This window comes from Spinacia oleracea, chromosome 2, assembly GCF_020520425.1.
Source record: "Spinacia oleracea cultivar Varoflay chromosome 2, BTI_SOV_V1, whole genome shotgun sequence".
In the NCBI taxonomy this organism is placed as follows: Eukaryota; Viridiplantae; Streptophyta; class Magnoliopsida; order Caryophyllales; family Amaranthaceae; genus Spinacia; species Spinacia oleracea.
The window spans coordinates 57,501-74,498 of NC_079488.1; the positions used below are offsets into that span (position 1 = coordinate 57,501).

The 16,998-nt window shown below is 36.3% G+C and overlaps 1 protein-coding gene and 1 pseudogene across 23 annotated transcripts; both read left to right on the forward strand.

Moving 5' to 3' along the window:
- Nucleotides 1–846: 846 nt before the first annotated feature.
- On the forward strand, nt 847–7,226 carry LOC110779951 (uncharacterized). 23 transcript variants are annotated; one of them, XR_008927403.1, is made up of 11 exons: nt 858–1,231; nt 1,304–1,402; nt 1,679–1,764; nt 1,853–1,903; nt 2,931–3,036; nt 3,144–3,251; nt 3,460–3,634; nt 3,818–5,437; nt 5,534–5,654; nt 6,068–6,140; nt 6,918–7,057. XR_008927403.1 is itself a non-coding variant. In XM_056836326.1 (8 exons), exons 5-8 carry the CDS (start codon nt 2,933–2,935, stop codon nt 7,100–7,102), a joined length of 501 nt encoding a protein of 166 aa, XP_056692304.1. In that variant the 5' UTR covers nt 848–1,231; nt 1,304–1,402; nt 1,679–1,764; nt 1,853–2,073; nt 2,927–2,932; the 3' UTR covers nt 7,103–7,226. The 23 variants fall into 23 exon arrangements, 14 of the variants coding, with proteins under 14 accessions (XP_056692314.1, XP_056692313.1, XP_056692304.1 ...); XR_008927404.1 differs by having other exon boundaries at nt 3,460–3,575; nt 3,674–5,289; XR_008927400.1 differs by having other exon boundaries at nt 860–1,231; nt 1,853–2,059; nt 3,818–5,289.
- Nucleotides 7,227–8,061: 835 nt separating this feature from the next.
- Nucleotides 8,062–8,501, forward strand: LOC130467108 (ribosomal protein S7, mitochondrial-like; annotated as a pseudogene).
- Nucleotides 8,502–16,998: the final 8,497 nt, after the last annotated feature.

Consider the following 16,998-nt stretch of genomic DNA (forward strand, 5'->3'; position numbering starts at 1 on the left):
TTTTGAGGCATCCACCTCAGTATTACCACCAGATCAACTAGGAACTCAATTACTCAATAGGTAATACATTAATATATATAAATAAACCTAGTTTAAATACACAATGACCACTATGCCCCTAAAACTCACAATCTCCCACTTAGAGGATTTTTTTTGGAATTCTAATTTCACAAACCCCCTACTACGTAGGGAGTTTGCATCGCATAGATCTCCAAAAAATACGCGATTTCAAAAAAAAATTCGCACCGATCGGACGACCGGAGACCAAGTTACTTCCCTCTGAACTTTTTTCTCGTTATTGGCTTATCCGTGAATCGCCGAACCAATCGGCCACCGTGGCTGCTTAGTACTCTTAAAAATAAGGGGTTTCAAAAAAAAATTCGCTCCAATCGGACTCTCGGGGTCGGAGTTATGCCCATTTGAGTCAACCGATTTCAAGAAAATGCCCCGTTTTTATTCGAAAACGTACTAATACCTTGCCGATTTCGTGTTTCGTCACCATATTCTCATAGGTCTCATCTTTACGAAGAGAACGAGTATTCATTTGACCCAAACGGATGTATATTTTTTATTCTATGACATTTTTAGTTTTTGGCCTTTCTCCATGGGTGGCCAATCGTTGCTGCACAGTTCAACAAACAGTTTTAACAGTTATAATATTTAATGTGTTCTAGTAAACACAATTGATTAGTGGCTCAGTTGGTTGGCAGTGAAGTTATACCCCTTGATTTACCATGTGGTTGTGAGTTCGAGTCTTAGTTGGAAGGAATATATTTTCCTTATTTATTTTCCTTCACATTTTAACACTAATGTTAATGAATTTTATTTTTTTGAGGGAAACACTAATGTTAATGAATTTATTCCATAGAACATCGTCAAATCTTTTGCTTGGGTTCAACTTTTTGCTATTTTTGATATCAATAGTGAACATCAATATTCAATTGAAACCCTAACTTGAAAGACGAAACCCCGATTAATTTATGAAGGACGATAAGCCCTAACTTTCTCTCTCCTTTGAGACGTAGCCACCAGAGCCGCGCCGTTCATTTGCCCGACGAGAATCGTGCTGTGAGATATAGCTGTCGAAGAGCGCTTCGATAACATCCATTTGACGCTGGTTTGGCTTCCGAAGATGTCGGCTTGCAGAACTACTTCCAGACTCTGACGCTATATATGTTTGACGATTGGTCCTAGGAAGCTGCTGCTGCTACCACATTAAAGACTCGTTAAGGTAATGATATGACATTTTTGACATTTTTTATCAGAATGAAGATTTCGGTTAATTTATTTTCTTGAAATTTAGGTGGTATATGGTGTTTAGGCGGAGCGAGATGATGATAATTATGGAAGAGACGAGCTACCAACGCATAGATCTGGAACTCTCGATGCCTGATTTTACATGGTATGTATGGTTTTCACTTTTCAATACAGTTCGTTTAGTTCCGTATATGGAAGACAAAGAAGAACTCAAAAATTGTGATCCTAGGAAGCGTTTTTTAGTTACTCCCTATATGGAAGAAAGAAAAGGCCTAGGCTTGATTAGCATTTATGACTCCCTTTGTCAAGATGAATTCCTAATGTCATTACTTAAACTAGGTGATGGGAAGAGGATTGAACCATAACTGAGTAATTGCATTTGTCTAACATTTGACTCCAGTGTAATTACTGATGAAAATAGGTTGCACCAGGGTAAATGTGCACTAGCCATCAGTGGCAATTTTGTTTGTCGTTTGGTTTGCTATTCTTGAACTTCAATTCGCCGAGGTTGGTCTTCAGAACTTTTACTGGTCTCTTAAACATTTACATTTAAAACCAAGTCCATGTAACTAATCACATAGTTTGTATCCTGCAGAAGAACACTACTACTTTTCCTGCTGCTTTCTGGGTAACCAATCTATTGCAGGTAACCAATCTATTGCCGAGGTTACAGAACCTTTTACTGGTCTCTTAAACATTTCCTGCTGCTTTCTGGGTAACCAATCTATTGCAGGTAACCAATCTATTGCCGAGGTTACAGAACCTTTTACTGGTCTCTTAAACATTTCCTGCTGCTTTCTGGGTAACCAATCTATTGCGGTCTACTGTTTATATGCCTAAGCTCTTCATTTCATATAATCTATTTAGTTCTTACATTTCTTTCTTCCCCTTCCAGACCTTTTCTCTAGAGTGACTTTTCTGCGAGTTTGCCGATTACCATCATCCCGACCGACTCCTCACCCAAACAACATTTTGATAACAAAACAAGCAAGTGTCAATTTATTTTTACATTTTTTGCTTAAATCTCAATGCAGTGCGAAATTACAAGGAAAAAATAAGGCCAACTACATAGGTGAAGAGGAGAGCCAACTAACTTCATAGGTGGTTTTGGACGTAAAATTGACGTCTTTGTGAAGCTTGTTTACTATTGATTCTCCTCATGTGATATCAAGTATCTCTAGCTTCTTATTAGTTTCAAAGCTCAAGATGATTCTGAGCTTTTGATTCTTAAGAAGTCCTTTGGTGGTTCTGGTAATATGATTGCTGATTGTTGAAGGATCTTTTAGCTTTAAGCAAAGAGAATCTGACACATTGATCTCCATCATTCCTGATTAATCCTTCAATTCCTCAAAGAGGATTTGGACTTGGATTAAACCTAATGTTTCATCAAATTGCATCATACTCCCTGAAACTTATTTCTGCATAATCATCTGACTTGTTATCAGAAACCTTTCCAAAACTGTTGCCATCCAAATGCATTAACCTTCATAACTACCTTTTCCTTGTTCTGAGAAAAGGTTATTCAATGTCATTGAGGCCTTTGAATGTGAAATTTATTATAATTTGGATTACAGTAGTACAAGTGGTGCAACATGTAAAATCTTATTACATTCCTGATCATCATTATTCTGGCAGAATTTTAATTTTACTTTGGTGTGTTTTGCTATGGGCAGATATGTCAAGACCGCACCACGTGCTACAGAGTTGCTTGATGTGCGTAGAGATCAAAAGCTCGAAATGGTCAAGGAATTTGAGTGAGAGAGTAAGCTTGTTAAAAAGGTTACAAGTCATGTAGAAGTAGATTCATCTGGTATTTTTGATTTTGAAGGTAGATACCATGTTAGAATCTTGCCCTTTTTAACTTTTTTTTTGGCTTACGAATTCAGATTTCAGAGGTTATGATATGGATATCAGAACAAGACAATGCTTGCTTAACGCTCTTCCTGGAAAGGCGGGGAAAAGAATGGACACCCTTACGGTGGCAGAAAAGACAGGTGACATCCTCTGTTTCTCTCACCCCGTGTGTTGTGTCTCTATTTAGCACATGTCTCTGCACTTTTCCAATGGCATGAATCTGAACGCAGTCACATATGTATACTTTCACGTAGAAAGGGCCCATCTCTAGTTTATTGTTGATACCTGGTGTTGGTTTCTGGATAATGTTCTACAATTAATACCCATGCTGCTATGATTTTGTGTCAGTGTAATTAAACATGTTGGAGGAGGGGATTATTAACCATCCCATTGTTAGTATTGGAGAATTTGGGCGGAAGTCCAATGAAGTGAGGATTCTTCTAGCTAAAATCGAGGAATCTGAGGTGTGTGTTCTTTGGCTGAAATAAGCAAGCTAGAAGGAATAATTTTCTGGAGAATGCTGGTGAGTTTGATTCTTATTAGCCTCATTGGTAAAATGCAGAAGTTTTTAAAACAAATGAAAAGAGGCGCGAACCTCTCCTACAGAGTCCTAGGCTTAAGAATCTATTCTCAACATATTGATTCAGGTTACATGTACTGATGCTTACTGATCTGCATTGATGTTTACTGATCCGTACTGCTGCAGCATACTTCTCTACACTCTGATCTGAACTGCTGCTGCTGTTTACTGCTCTGCTTACTTCTGCTGCATACTGCTCTGCACTCTGATTTGAACTGCTGCTGCTATGTTGCATCACTTATGCGTCACCAAAATGGCTGCTTCTTTCTTTGATGATGTTCGTCTCTTTTAAGATGAGAGTTATTATGTTCTTGACCGTACCTTGGATTTTGGGCTACTACTCAAGACGGTGCTTGCTGATCTGTTTCTTGTTCCACTGGGCATAAATTATGTTCTCTTAGTTGCATATACTATCGTATTGCTGCAGATGAGGACCTATCTATTTATTTGGAGTGTCTTCTTTCCTGAGTAAGTAATTTATGAGTAATGGATATAGAATAAGAAATTACGACCAAGGTACACACTGGACCAGAAAAATAAAAATAAATATAATAAAGCACCAGCACCTAGCTTGTATTTCCAGGTACACAAGAAAGTGACTTCTTATATTTTTACGTTCTCCTTCTGCTTTAAGATGGCGCGTGTAGTATTTCTTTACTATATGAATGTAGTACTAAAATGTTGCTACCATGGTAGTTCTCCTTTGGTAGCATGGTATTTCTTTATGTGAAAGAAAGGAACTCGGAATAAAAAGTCACATACACTATTATATTGATTAATTATGCTAGTGTCTAATCTTCGATTTTTGGTTAATAAAATTACCTATTTACTAAAATACAAATAACTAATGACTTTCTTTTTTTGTGTATAATCTTACGGTTGGGAGCGAAATAAATCATTTTAGTCAAAATATGACCTGTAATGATCATACGAGCCTTAAATGTGCATAACTTGACCGAAGTAGGTGAGAGTGAGTCTTAGAAACATTAAACCAAGTCTAATAAACATGGGTTTAAACTACTTATTATTTAGGTTCATTAGTTGAAAGTTGTGAGCGAAATAAGCCATTTTAGTCAAAATATGACCTTTACTGATCAAACGAGTCTTAAATGTGCATAAAGTAGGTGAAAATGAGTCTTAGAAACATTAAACTCAATATATTTAAAATGAGTCTTATATTTATTTAGGTTCATTAGGTGAAAATGAGCGAAAAAGACCATTTTAGACCAAAATATGACCTATACTTGTGAGAAGCTGCTTCTGTCAAACAAAGTCCTTAGATATTTAGGCATCTAGAATATGGAGTAATGTTGTTAGATGGTGTTGGGGAACATAGAAGGACACCAGCTAAGTCAATAATGGGTTCCCATAGTTATAATATTTTTACAAACGAGGAGAAGTTTATCAAAGCAGCTCAGAGTTGCAGCGTGGTGTTTCTGGGATGGTGTGGTGGAGATGGTGGCTGGGGAGGTTTGGCAATGTGAAGCTTCCAGAAGGGGTATCATTTGTAATTAGCCCATTCATTGGCAGAGTCTCAGAAAGCTATAACTGTTGCCACAAATTACAACAATCGTGTTGTTGAATGCAGACTTGCTGCTGTAAGTTAATTTTGAAGTTGACCTTATTTCTCTTATTTGTGATGGTTGTAAAATTGTTTTATTCTGCATCAGTTTTATGTTCTCCTAGGCAGTTTTGAACTTATGATGAGAAGATAGGAGCAAGTCGAGCAATCCAAATTAGCCGAGGGTTGTTAACGAATGTGCTAAATAATTTCCAACTTAATGACGCAATATTGTTTTATGCACAGTTATTCTAAGAAATTTGCTTGTTTGTCATTTGCAGATTCTGTTGGGTATCAAACTCGGAATGAACCCAAAAGAGGCAGCATCCAATGTCAAAACACTTTCTGATGTTGAAGGCCTCTGTATGTCCTTTGCTTGCAGTCATGGCTCCACTGATTACGGTATGTACCTGTGCATATCTTGCTAACAGTAGTTGTATTTTTATACCTAGTTCATGACGGCCATGACCCAAGGTTTACTTACTTTCTGTTATTCTGGGACCGGATTTTATGGATTATGCTTAATTACCATTAATTAGAACGCGCTCGATGTAGAGATAAATAAATTTATTTTTGTGCAAAGTTGGTGTCACATTACCTGTTGGTGTGCACTATGAATTACCTAGTGTGTAACTAATTCTACTTTTTACTTGGCATAATCACACCTCGTTTTGCCTATCAGTTTGGATGATATTCTGTAGTTAACTTCTTATATCTATATGCCTATCCAGTAACATCACCATTTGACATGCAATAATGTTTCTGAGAAAACTAAGCTGCGTTTTTTTCGCTTTTATCTTTTTTTGCAACCCCAGGGATATCAAATGTGCCAACATATTGGTGGCTTCAAATGGAACAGTAAAATTAGCAGATTTTGGATTGACGAAGGTCTGCTGCTCCTTGATTTCCGTTTATTAAAATTCCAGCATGCGTTCTGCAACTTTCTGTTATTAAAAATCTATTTGATCGACCAATTTCTGGTTTAGGGGTGTATTAAATACCAGGATATGAGATTTCTTGACCGTTGGTTAATCTTTTTCACTTTTTGAGCTGTGTTGCATTCTCCCTGTCCTGTGAATCCTTTCTTGATGTTATGAGAGCAATTAATTGGAAATTTTGTGGCCAGAAAGAGGTTCATTTATACATGTTAGAATTTCCTGGGGTTCAGTGGATTTGATCACATTTTCACTTGGAAATTTGTTAAAGGGATTCTTTTGATTTCAACATAAATAACCATCAAAACATGATCAATTGGAGATTTTCCTCACATAGGCACACCGCACACCAATAGTTGATATCTCTGAAGAGACTTGTGATCTTGTTATTGACATAACTGATTTGAAGCTCTTCTTCATTTGTTCTTATAGCTTCAACAGATTTATAATGTTACCAACAATGTATCTGATGTGAAAAGCTGAATCTTCTGGCTATGGAAATTCAATTCAGCTGCAATAATTGAGATTGCCAGTTTGATGTCTTTTATAACAAATATCTCTCTTGCATCCCATAGCAATTGTCAGCCTTTGCAAGATTAAATGCCTTTGTCTCACTGAGTTGATTTTCTGTCACGTCTTTCTGTATTTTCACTCATTTGACACTTCACTACGTTTCAATTAAGGAACACTTAACAACCACATTGATGCTTTATTGTGCAAACTTCAACAGATCAGAGAGGAAGATTGGCATTTTCAACCGAAAGATTTTATCTCGATCTACTAAACAAAAGATCAATGCAGTGGGGTGTGATCCCAAGGCTAACGACATGGGATATGGAGGAGATTAGAAAAGCCAAGGAAGTGAAGCTACGGGAACAACAGGAGACTATGAAATGTGATAGGGACCACCAATGAGAATAAGAATACCGTTGGGTGTACGGTGCACCAAGTCATACCTAATAATTTTCACAATCTGTATAGCATGAATGATATATTGTGTTAATGATATAGTTCTATACAATATATTATACTTCTTATAGTTTATGGTATACTATCTATTATATAGTCTATGGTATACTATCTATTATTTATGGTTTATGGTATACCATCTATACTATCTATTATTTGTGGTATACTATCTATTATTTGTGGTATACTATCTATTATTTATGGTATACTATATTTTATATAGTTTATATAATCTACAATATAAACAAATAAACAAATGTCCCAATATCTAAATCGGCTTGAATGAAATTAAACCAATCTTCATTGGGAACATATATTTAGGTCTTCTTTCTATCAAACTCAATCTACCTATGGTGTGCAAACCAAGGGATTGGGATGTAATTCCCCAACTCAAAAGATTGAAGCTATTCAATAACTGTCGAGCTATCTGTGCAAACCAAGAGTTACGATATCCATGTGCGTGTGAAAGGGACACTGTGAGGACAGAAGGAGCTGCTATTGAATGCAAAGTAACTGTCATGCTTATCCGGTCTTAGCATCTTAACATACGTCATTACCTCCAGTCGAAAGCCGGACTCCTCTTAAAGAATCAGCTCAACTTAAAAACTGTTTCGGGACTTGTCCAACAGCGAGTCCCGAAGGTGTGGACTTATTATGAGATCATCAGTTATATGAAAATAGAACTGGGTCCGGATCATCCCCTCGTCCAGGTTGTTCTTAAATCCAAAAAATCATGAATCATATAATATATATAAGATATATGAGGGGAAGAATCGACAAAGAATGACGAACATAAAATAGTGAATGAAAAAGCGTTAAACGAAATTCTCTAGTCTATTATGTTAGAAGGTGCAAAATCAATGGTTGCCGGAGCTACTTCCAATTGCTTGGAAATTCTTAGTTATATGGGGGGCTTAGATAGTGAGCAAAAACAATTGATCAAGAAATTGGTAAACTTTCACATGAAAGAAGGTAAAAGAACGAAGGTTCGTGCTATTGTTTATCAAACTTTTCATCGACCAGCTCGAACTGAAGGCGATGTAATCAAACTTATGGTTGACGCCGTAGACAATATAAAGCCCATATGCAAAGTAGAAAAAGTAAGAGTAGCAGGTACTATTTATGATGTCCCCGGGATTGTAGCCGGGGATCGTCAACAAACCTTAGCTATTCATTGGATCCTTGAAGCAGCTTTCAAACGTCGTATATCCTACAGGATAAGCTTAGAGAAATGTTCATTTGATGAGATACTGGATGCTTACCGAAAGAGGGGAATAAGAAAAGGGAGAATCTTCTTGGACTGGCTTCCGCTAATCGAAGTTTCGCGCATTTTAGATGGTGGTAAAGTGAAACTACATATGGAGGTACACCTGCTATAGTTGCCAACGAAATAGTAACCCCTATGGGAAAATGGAAATCAACCTAGCAATACTATCTTGAATCAAATTGGTGAAGCAATGGTCCCTATAATGAGGAGATTACTGGAGCTGAATGCTGAAATTGATAAGGCTCTTAAGGGGCCGCCTCAACCTGATACATGTACTCAATCTCAATCTATGCCTCGTTCTATGAATCGTAGATTTATGTTAAATGCTAAGGTTCATAATGCCCAACCTGCAAGTGAACCAACTGTGTGCCTGTGGGAAATGATGCTTGGACTGGTTTGTTTACAGGATCCAAGTTAGATGGAAAGGGTGTTGCTCTTGCATTTTTGGCTCCAATTTATAAAGAGGGAAATAAAATAGCTCAATTGCCAAAAACGGAACATATTGGGACTGAAAAATGGTTGAACTCTGTGGTTTTATATGTTGTTGGGGATACACCCACTGTAGCATCAGTTAACAGATTCATTTCTAGTACCTGGAATCATGTTGCTGAGCCTGTTGTTTATCTTCATGATGATGGATATTTCATCATTACCAGACTCAAGAAGATCAAAATGAAATTGTTTATGGTGGTCCATATACATTTTATAACAAACCTGTTATAATAAAACCTTGGTCCCCTGCATTTCTGTGATGAAGTACTTAAGGTGATACCACTTTGGGTACGACTTCCTAATCTGCCTCTGAACTGTTGGGGACCGGATTCCCTTACTAGAGTCGATATCCTTCTTGGAGTCCCTTTGTATGCTGATGAGTGTACAACTGCTCAGTTAAGAGTTTCGTTTGCTAGAGTGCTTGTAGAGATGGATATTACTTCCCCTCTCCCAGATGTTATTTGGATTGAAGATGTTGCAGGGAACTTGTTTAAGCAAAAGGTTGAATATGACTAGAGGCCTTCATACTGTAAAATATGTCATATGGCTGGGCACAATTGTGATCAGCAACCTGCTTTGCAACAACCGAGGGTTCATCCTAAGATTACTCAGATATGGATGCTACTCAACCAGTCGCACATCCTAGCCACTTAGTAGCTACTCATTTGCTACTGCCACTGATACTCCTACTCAGGCTCCAACAGTGGCTCAATCAGGAGCAGATGCTAAGTGGAGGGTTGCTACCAAGAGAGGTAGTAGAGCTATGCCAGTACCATCAAGAACAAGTCCTAATAATTCTTTTTTTACTCTTGATGACGAACAACAAGGAGGTGAGATGCAAAATGAAGATGTAGGAGATTTCGATAGTGGGGGCGTTGCTTCAGGGCAAGCTGGATTGCAATTCCTTGTCAAATGAGGTTTAATCTATGCACTTGGAATGTGAGAGGTTTAATTTAAATGAGCCTCTCAAAGTCTCTGAGGTTAAACACCTTATTAATATTCACAATATGAAAATTATAGCTTTGATAGAAACTAGAGTTAAGTCTCTCAAAAAATGAGAAAAGCCCCTCCGATGCCTAAGTAAGTACAATGCTCGGATTCTAGAGAGAGAAGTTCTCTAGAGAGTAGTCTTAAGGCAATAAATTGGACGTACCTTGAGGTGTGAGCCTTGGCGGCTTATTTATAGTGTTTGCATAATAAATGCCCATAGGTCATTTATTGCTATTGGGCCATGGGCCTTGGTTGATGGCTGAATAGCCTTTTGGAGTGTAGTGGGTTTGATGTTGTTGTATTGAGCCATTGGGCTTTGGACTTAGTGGCCTAATTGATATTCAATTGGGAGCCCAAACACCTCCTAAAATATTGGACACGTCATCATCACTTGCCACCTAAACAAGGATTTCAATTTTTTTTCAAAAAACCCTTAACCCTTCTCTTCTCTGTACCGTGTTTCAATTCCTCTCTCCTCCATTACTGCTGCTTCAACCACAATTTTACTAGTTCATGACATCATCAGCGATTTTCTTGTGGAAATAGGTGACTTCATCCACCCGCATTCAAATTTCATCTCCAAAACCGTACAATTGAAGGTGAACTTACGAAATTTAGCGTTTTTGTTCTTTTTTTGGTAAATTTTGAATTTTGGCTTCCTTGATGGTCAGTTCGTAAAAACTCGAGCTGTTGCAATAATATAGCTTTTTTTATGTTGTGGGATGTTGGTTATTGTGGTCTTGTTGAAAATTTAGAAAGAAAAAAAAAACCTTGAATTTGAAGAAGATCCAGATCCAACAGGCAATTGCTTTACCCCAGCCATAGCAATTGCTGATTATTTTTTATGAACTTCGAATAGAGAGGTATGATCGTATGAGGGATCGACAATGGTGGAGAAGAGGTAGAAGAGAAATAATGGAGAGGAGTGCAGAGATGAAGCAGAAAATCGCAGAGGAGAGAGGAACAAAAATTAAAATAGCAATTAAAGAAAATAAGGGAACAAAAAAATAAAAATAAAATTATAATGGTTATATGCCACGTAAGGGTGAATACCGCCTATAGCAGGTTAGTAACTTGTTAGGCTTAATAATAGTAGTTGGGTCATAAAGGTTGGATTATTTAGAAATATCGCATAGGTAGGCTTAATTAAAGAAAATCGGGCAAAGGTTGGATTAATAATTACAAATTTTCCGTGTAAATAATATGTTTTCCTGGCTTTATGGTTTTTCCGCATGATTTATGTTTTGTCATATGTATCATAACCTAACAGTGGTATCACGAGCCTCTTATTATTTTCATAATCTAAATTGCATAAACATGGTTAAATATTACAAATTTGTAAGGAATTAAAAGGGGTGATTAATTTTCGTAATTGTTAATTAATTGCAAATTGCGTTTATTTAATTATATGTACGCAGTTTTTCGGCAGTTTCTTCGTTACTCATCCAAATCGAGTGATTTTTGTGTCAATTCCGCATGTAAAAGGCATTCTAAATTTTTGACAAAATTAATATTTTTCGGCCGAACCCAGAATTCCCAAATTCGAAGCCTAACTATGACTTTTCGGAGGTTTTAGTTTTTCGAACGCAAAAGTTTGTAAATTTAAGATGTTAAATTAAATATTTGCGATTCTTGTTGATAAATCTTAAATTTTTGATTGACCTACAGTATATGTTTAACAAGTTTGAATGCCTAGCCTTGTTAATTATACAACCTAATTTGTAATTATGATTAATTTGTTGAAATTCGAATAATTTAGAATTAATTTGATTTTCATAATTAATTAATAATTTAATTAGGTACCAATGATTAAAAACCACCATAAAAATTGTTCATTTGTGTTAAATTTTAAATTTTTATGACCTAGATTTGAATCCATGTTAATCGGAAATTAATTGATTAATAAATTTTCGATTTTTCGCCCTAAAATTATGAAATTAATATGATTTATTAATTTGTCATTAATTTTGGAAATAAAAGTTTTAATTTTTATGCAATTCGCTGATAAAACTTGCACGCACAAAGCAATTGACGCTACGTGTTACCCTTAAGGGGTGTTATATAGTGCGGGCATGCGACGACGAGCAAACACTACGGGAAAACACGGCATATTTTGACGCTTTTTCTGGAATATAATGACGCTCTAAAGCGTCGAAAATTATTATATCGACGCTTCTCAGGACAGTCGAAATTTTGATGGTCGATATTTTCCGACGGTTTAAAGCGTCGCTATTATTCCATTTTCCGCGCTTTAGAGCGTCGATATTTGCCAAATTGCAACAGTTTGTCCGGTCGAAATATTTCGACTATATATTCCGTCGCTATTTACTCCACTTTCGCGCAACACCAACGCATATTTCGACCCTTCACTCAGTCATTTCTAGTATAAACATTTTCGTTCCACCAAATCTAGACCCATCTGAGGGTCACAATTTGATACTATATTTTTTTCCGCCAAACCAATTTAGACCCTTCTAAGAGTCACAATTTTATACTATATTTTTACCGCCAAACAAATTTAGAACCTCCTGATCACAGTTTCAAAGCATATATTGTTCTTCATTCCGGCCGACCTTTGCATAATAACATATATATATCCAAAATATATATATATATATCTATATATAGTGAACAATAAAACTTAATCATTATCATAAAATAATAATTAATTAGCAACAATGTATTTTATAAAAAGTGCTAACAATCATCCACGCATTAATTTGTATTGTTAACTCAAACTGAAATAAAAGCAATACAAAAACAACTTTCTAGCATCATTTGTTCTACCCTGATCAACATAGTAAAAAACGAAAGAAAAACAACTTCCTAACTAAGTCTAATTAAGCAAATAAATCCTATCGCCATGATAGCTTAGCGCGCTTGAAGATAACTTGTTATCCCTCTAAGTTTCACCATTATAGCTTGAATCATCATTAATCTGCAAAGAAAATTTAATGTCAATTTTTTTTTGGTAAAAATCTATTATTACTAGTCACAACATCACCAATAACTCTCATCCATCTCAACGTCAGAAACCAGTAGAGCCGAAAAGAAAGGAAGCCAAAGGCAACCTTCAACCTACACACACACCAAAATCTATTGCACAAACCCACAGCAGATAAAAGACTACAAATCCCACCCCATTAATCCAGACAATAACAAAGTCAACAAAAAAAATGCAGCAGTAACGGTTCTATGTATTTACGGTCCTGATGCATCACAACATGCAACAGAGAAACTGATGCAATCAGCAAAAAAACACAGTACCAGTACATTGCGATAAACTGTCAACAGGTGAGATCTGAAACTGAAGCTTACGATTACACCTAATAAACTGTAATCGTAATTGCTGTTATTAGGTGTCGTCCGATAAACTGTCAACAAAATTTAATCACTAAAGCAGCCAATGCATGCTGGACGAACGAAAATTCTACCAGATAGGATGATTCAAGATTCATTGAAGCTTGACTTGTTTAGTGAAAATGGCAGAGATCCAAAGTTCAAACTCCCCGTCTCAATGACCAAGATGCTAGTTTTTACCCCCAAATATTGCTTTATAATCACCCCAGTACCCTAGTAAAGAATAATGAATTGATAAACCGATTTTAATGGTCATCTTTGTCCTCTAGGTTTATTATATCCACGAAGAAAAGTATGAAAATCACAACAAATTTGACATTAGACTGATGTTTTAAATTAATCAATGAAAATGCATCACACTTCACAGCACAAAACTTATTTTAACATTCTGAGAGTTACCAATCGGATTCTAAATATTTCTTTAGTCCTTCCTATGTTAGAGTTCCTTTATTTTTTTATTATTATTGCTGCTTGTCTTTTCACCTATTCACTGTGCAGATAGTCTAAGAGCTTTTTTGTTATTTCAGGGGATCAGTCGGTTATAGAAGTGTTTTCTTCAGTGTCACACGGGGAACTGGATTCATGCACAGGGCATTCCAGGGTACAGATGTCTTGTTTACTCTCTGCTATGCGTCTTGTTTGCTGTAGTTACTAGATTCCTTTGACATTTACTATTGTATTTGTTATTTTATTTTGGCAGCTTATGGGAAGCACAGAGGCGGGCCCATTGGGGAATGTTAGGAAAGGAGTACTGGTAAATATTCCCTCGTTCAATTTTTCATAGAATTAATCTTAGTGCATTTCATTATCTCTTGGGATTACATTTGCAAACAACCACTATTTTGTTCACTATTGTGGTCAGCTTCAGATATTTAATGTTCTTAGTTTTGATCTTTCTTAACTTCTTGTGCTTTAGAAGTGGTGGAAGACCTGACAAACCTATTACGATCAACTATATCTGCTGGTGATGCACTAGCTTAACTAGAAGGAGGAACATTACTATTTTGTTTTGGGTGCTAAAACATAAGTTTTGGCAAGAAGCCTGTCCACACATCCCAAAATAAGTTAAAGGATATACAGTTAGATTTAATCCCATATTTTGGTCAGAGTTGTAAGTTTGTGTAACGTTTTGTTTAAGCTTCAAGTTCACAGATAACTTATATTTCAACGCGAAACACTCCTAAATTTTAGGCCTCCATTCTTCGAACTTCCTAGATCTCCTCTAATCTATGTTATCGAACACTAAACCTTAATCCCTCCAGATTTTGGATTAAAGAAAATTATAAAGTTATAAAAATCGCAGACATCAAAATGTTGTATGAACTTTGGCTAATTCATTTTCTAGGATAGTAGGTGTTTGAATTTGACTAGGTTTCCTACGTGTGTTATCACTAAAAATAATAACCTTGCCAAGACTTACAAAATTTAGGAAACTGAAGATCTTGCAAGCTAAGTTAAATAGCCCTGTCGCCCACTCAACCTATTGCCATTTGAGTTGTACGTCTGTGTCGTACACTATGTATGCAGAAATGGATGCAAATCATGCAATAAAATGACCAACATTGAGGATGACTCCTCGAGGGAGTCAACAGAGAGCTAGTACACTCCAAAATCAAGATAAAGACATTGTCTATCTAGATAATATTAAAGAAAAGCCAGTGCATCAGAGTTACTGGGACTATGAGGCTGCTACTTTATCTCAGAATGTAAAGGGTTTGGAGAAAAGAACAACACTTTGCTGTGACACTCACGCTTATCAGCCACTTTCCCGGGAACCTTCAAAGAAGGTAATGAAGAGAATAACATTTTAGGAAATCCAGAGTACAAACTCAAGCATCAAGCAATATATGCCCAAAGTTATAATGGTAGGATGATACAGGATATGCAGCAAAACAAGAAAAGAGAATCAACCGGTTTCTTTGAAAGAGATGGAAGAAATGGAACTGGCTATTCATTAGGCCATGTCCTGTATCATCCTACCATTATAACCAGTAGCAAAGTTCAGGTTTGCAGTTTTGGTGTGAGAGTAATTAGCTACATTCTGGTGGGGTTCTTATTTTGGTGCTGTTAAAAAACAGCAGCGAAACAAATGGAGCTTCAGTTAATACTTCATTACTTGGCCTATTAATTAATTCAGTACTTTAGTTAATTCTGATAACAATAGATTAGTGTCGATCACGATGCAGCAAATTCTTTTCTTAGCCAACATGGCCCAACAACTGACACCATAACCAAGTACAAAAACAAGGAAAAAAGGAACAAAAATGTAATGATAGAAAGTAGTGCAATCAATAAGTTCTTGCACACGCTCAATCAGAGCTTTATACAGGTTCAATAAAGTTACAGAACAGCAAACAAATTCAAACGGTATGGAAATCTGGCTTGTAGGTTCAGAATGTGTCCACAGAAACATAGGGTTATAAATCATGTTTATGGTCACAAATCGCAAAAAAAATCAAGCTTAGCAACATAGTTAAGTCCATATAAGTTTACCTTGCTTTTGGCAATAGTGTCCACATCTCATGTCTCGGCCTATTTTTCACCACTGCCACCAGAATCATCATTAATCTACAAAAACCATTTTAATAAGCCACGTCGAATACATTTTACATTGAGTGTACTAAAACAAATATTCAAATACTTAATCGGTAAGACATGCATGTTTCTAAAGCAAAATGACTAACCATATGTATTGCTGATTCCGCACCATCTAAAAGGTCTGATGAAACATTTCCTTTGCGTACTTCCTTCAAAACTTGTCCTAAGAAAGAAGCAATCATTTTAAATGACTGCGTTGTTTCATCAAACTTCGTGCTTAGAGCTTTATTTTGTTGTGCAAGTTCCTGATTTTGCTTCTTTACAGCTGATAGTTCACCTTTTATGTTCTCCACTTCCACGGCACCATTGTTAACATAGCTTGACCCTTCTTTCCTTAGCAAACCTTCCACTCCAAAGATGTCACTTTGTTTCACTCCAAACCCATAATTCAGAGGACGTTTAGGTATTTCACCTTTATACATAAGCCTATTAAAGACCTCATTCTCAATTTCAACCCTAGACAAGGAAGAAGAGGAACTCGCAAGGTTTTCTTGGACCTCATCGTTTGCTTCCTCCTGTTAGATAATATGAGAAGCGAATATCAGAAGTGTAAGCTCTAGAAGATAAAAGATCGGAGGCCTTGTTACATTTGTTAATGCTAATGAAATATATACATATATAGATATCAGAGGCCTTGTTTTAACTGATCTGATCAGCACGGATCTGATCAAAACTGATCTGATCGGAACAGAAATATTCAGAACTGATCAGTTCTGTTCAGATCAAATCAGTTCTGATCAGATCAGTTCAACTACTGAGTGTATGAACTCGCCAGAGTGACACTATTTACCGATCCTGTTAAACTAAAGTGCAGAGTAGGATTCAACTGAGAAAATAAGCAAATAAGAATTTGGCCACTTTTCAAAAATTGAAATGTCTTCACATATCATGTTGGATACTATAAAAAAGAGAAATATTGAATTAAGGAGTTCGCATAGATTAGAGAAAGATTGAATAAGCTCAACGCAATGGATACCATAAATTGATGAGAGGGTGTGCCCTCTTCAAAGCTTCCATCTTTGGCATAAACTGATTTGTAAAATGCCAATTCGCTAAACTCCCCTTTCTTTTTCTGCAATTATAGGAAACAAATAAATAAACAAACTTGTGGAGTAGGGCTAATTATAGTATCTTT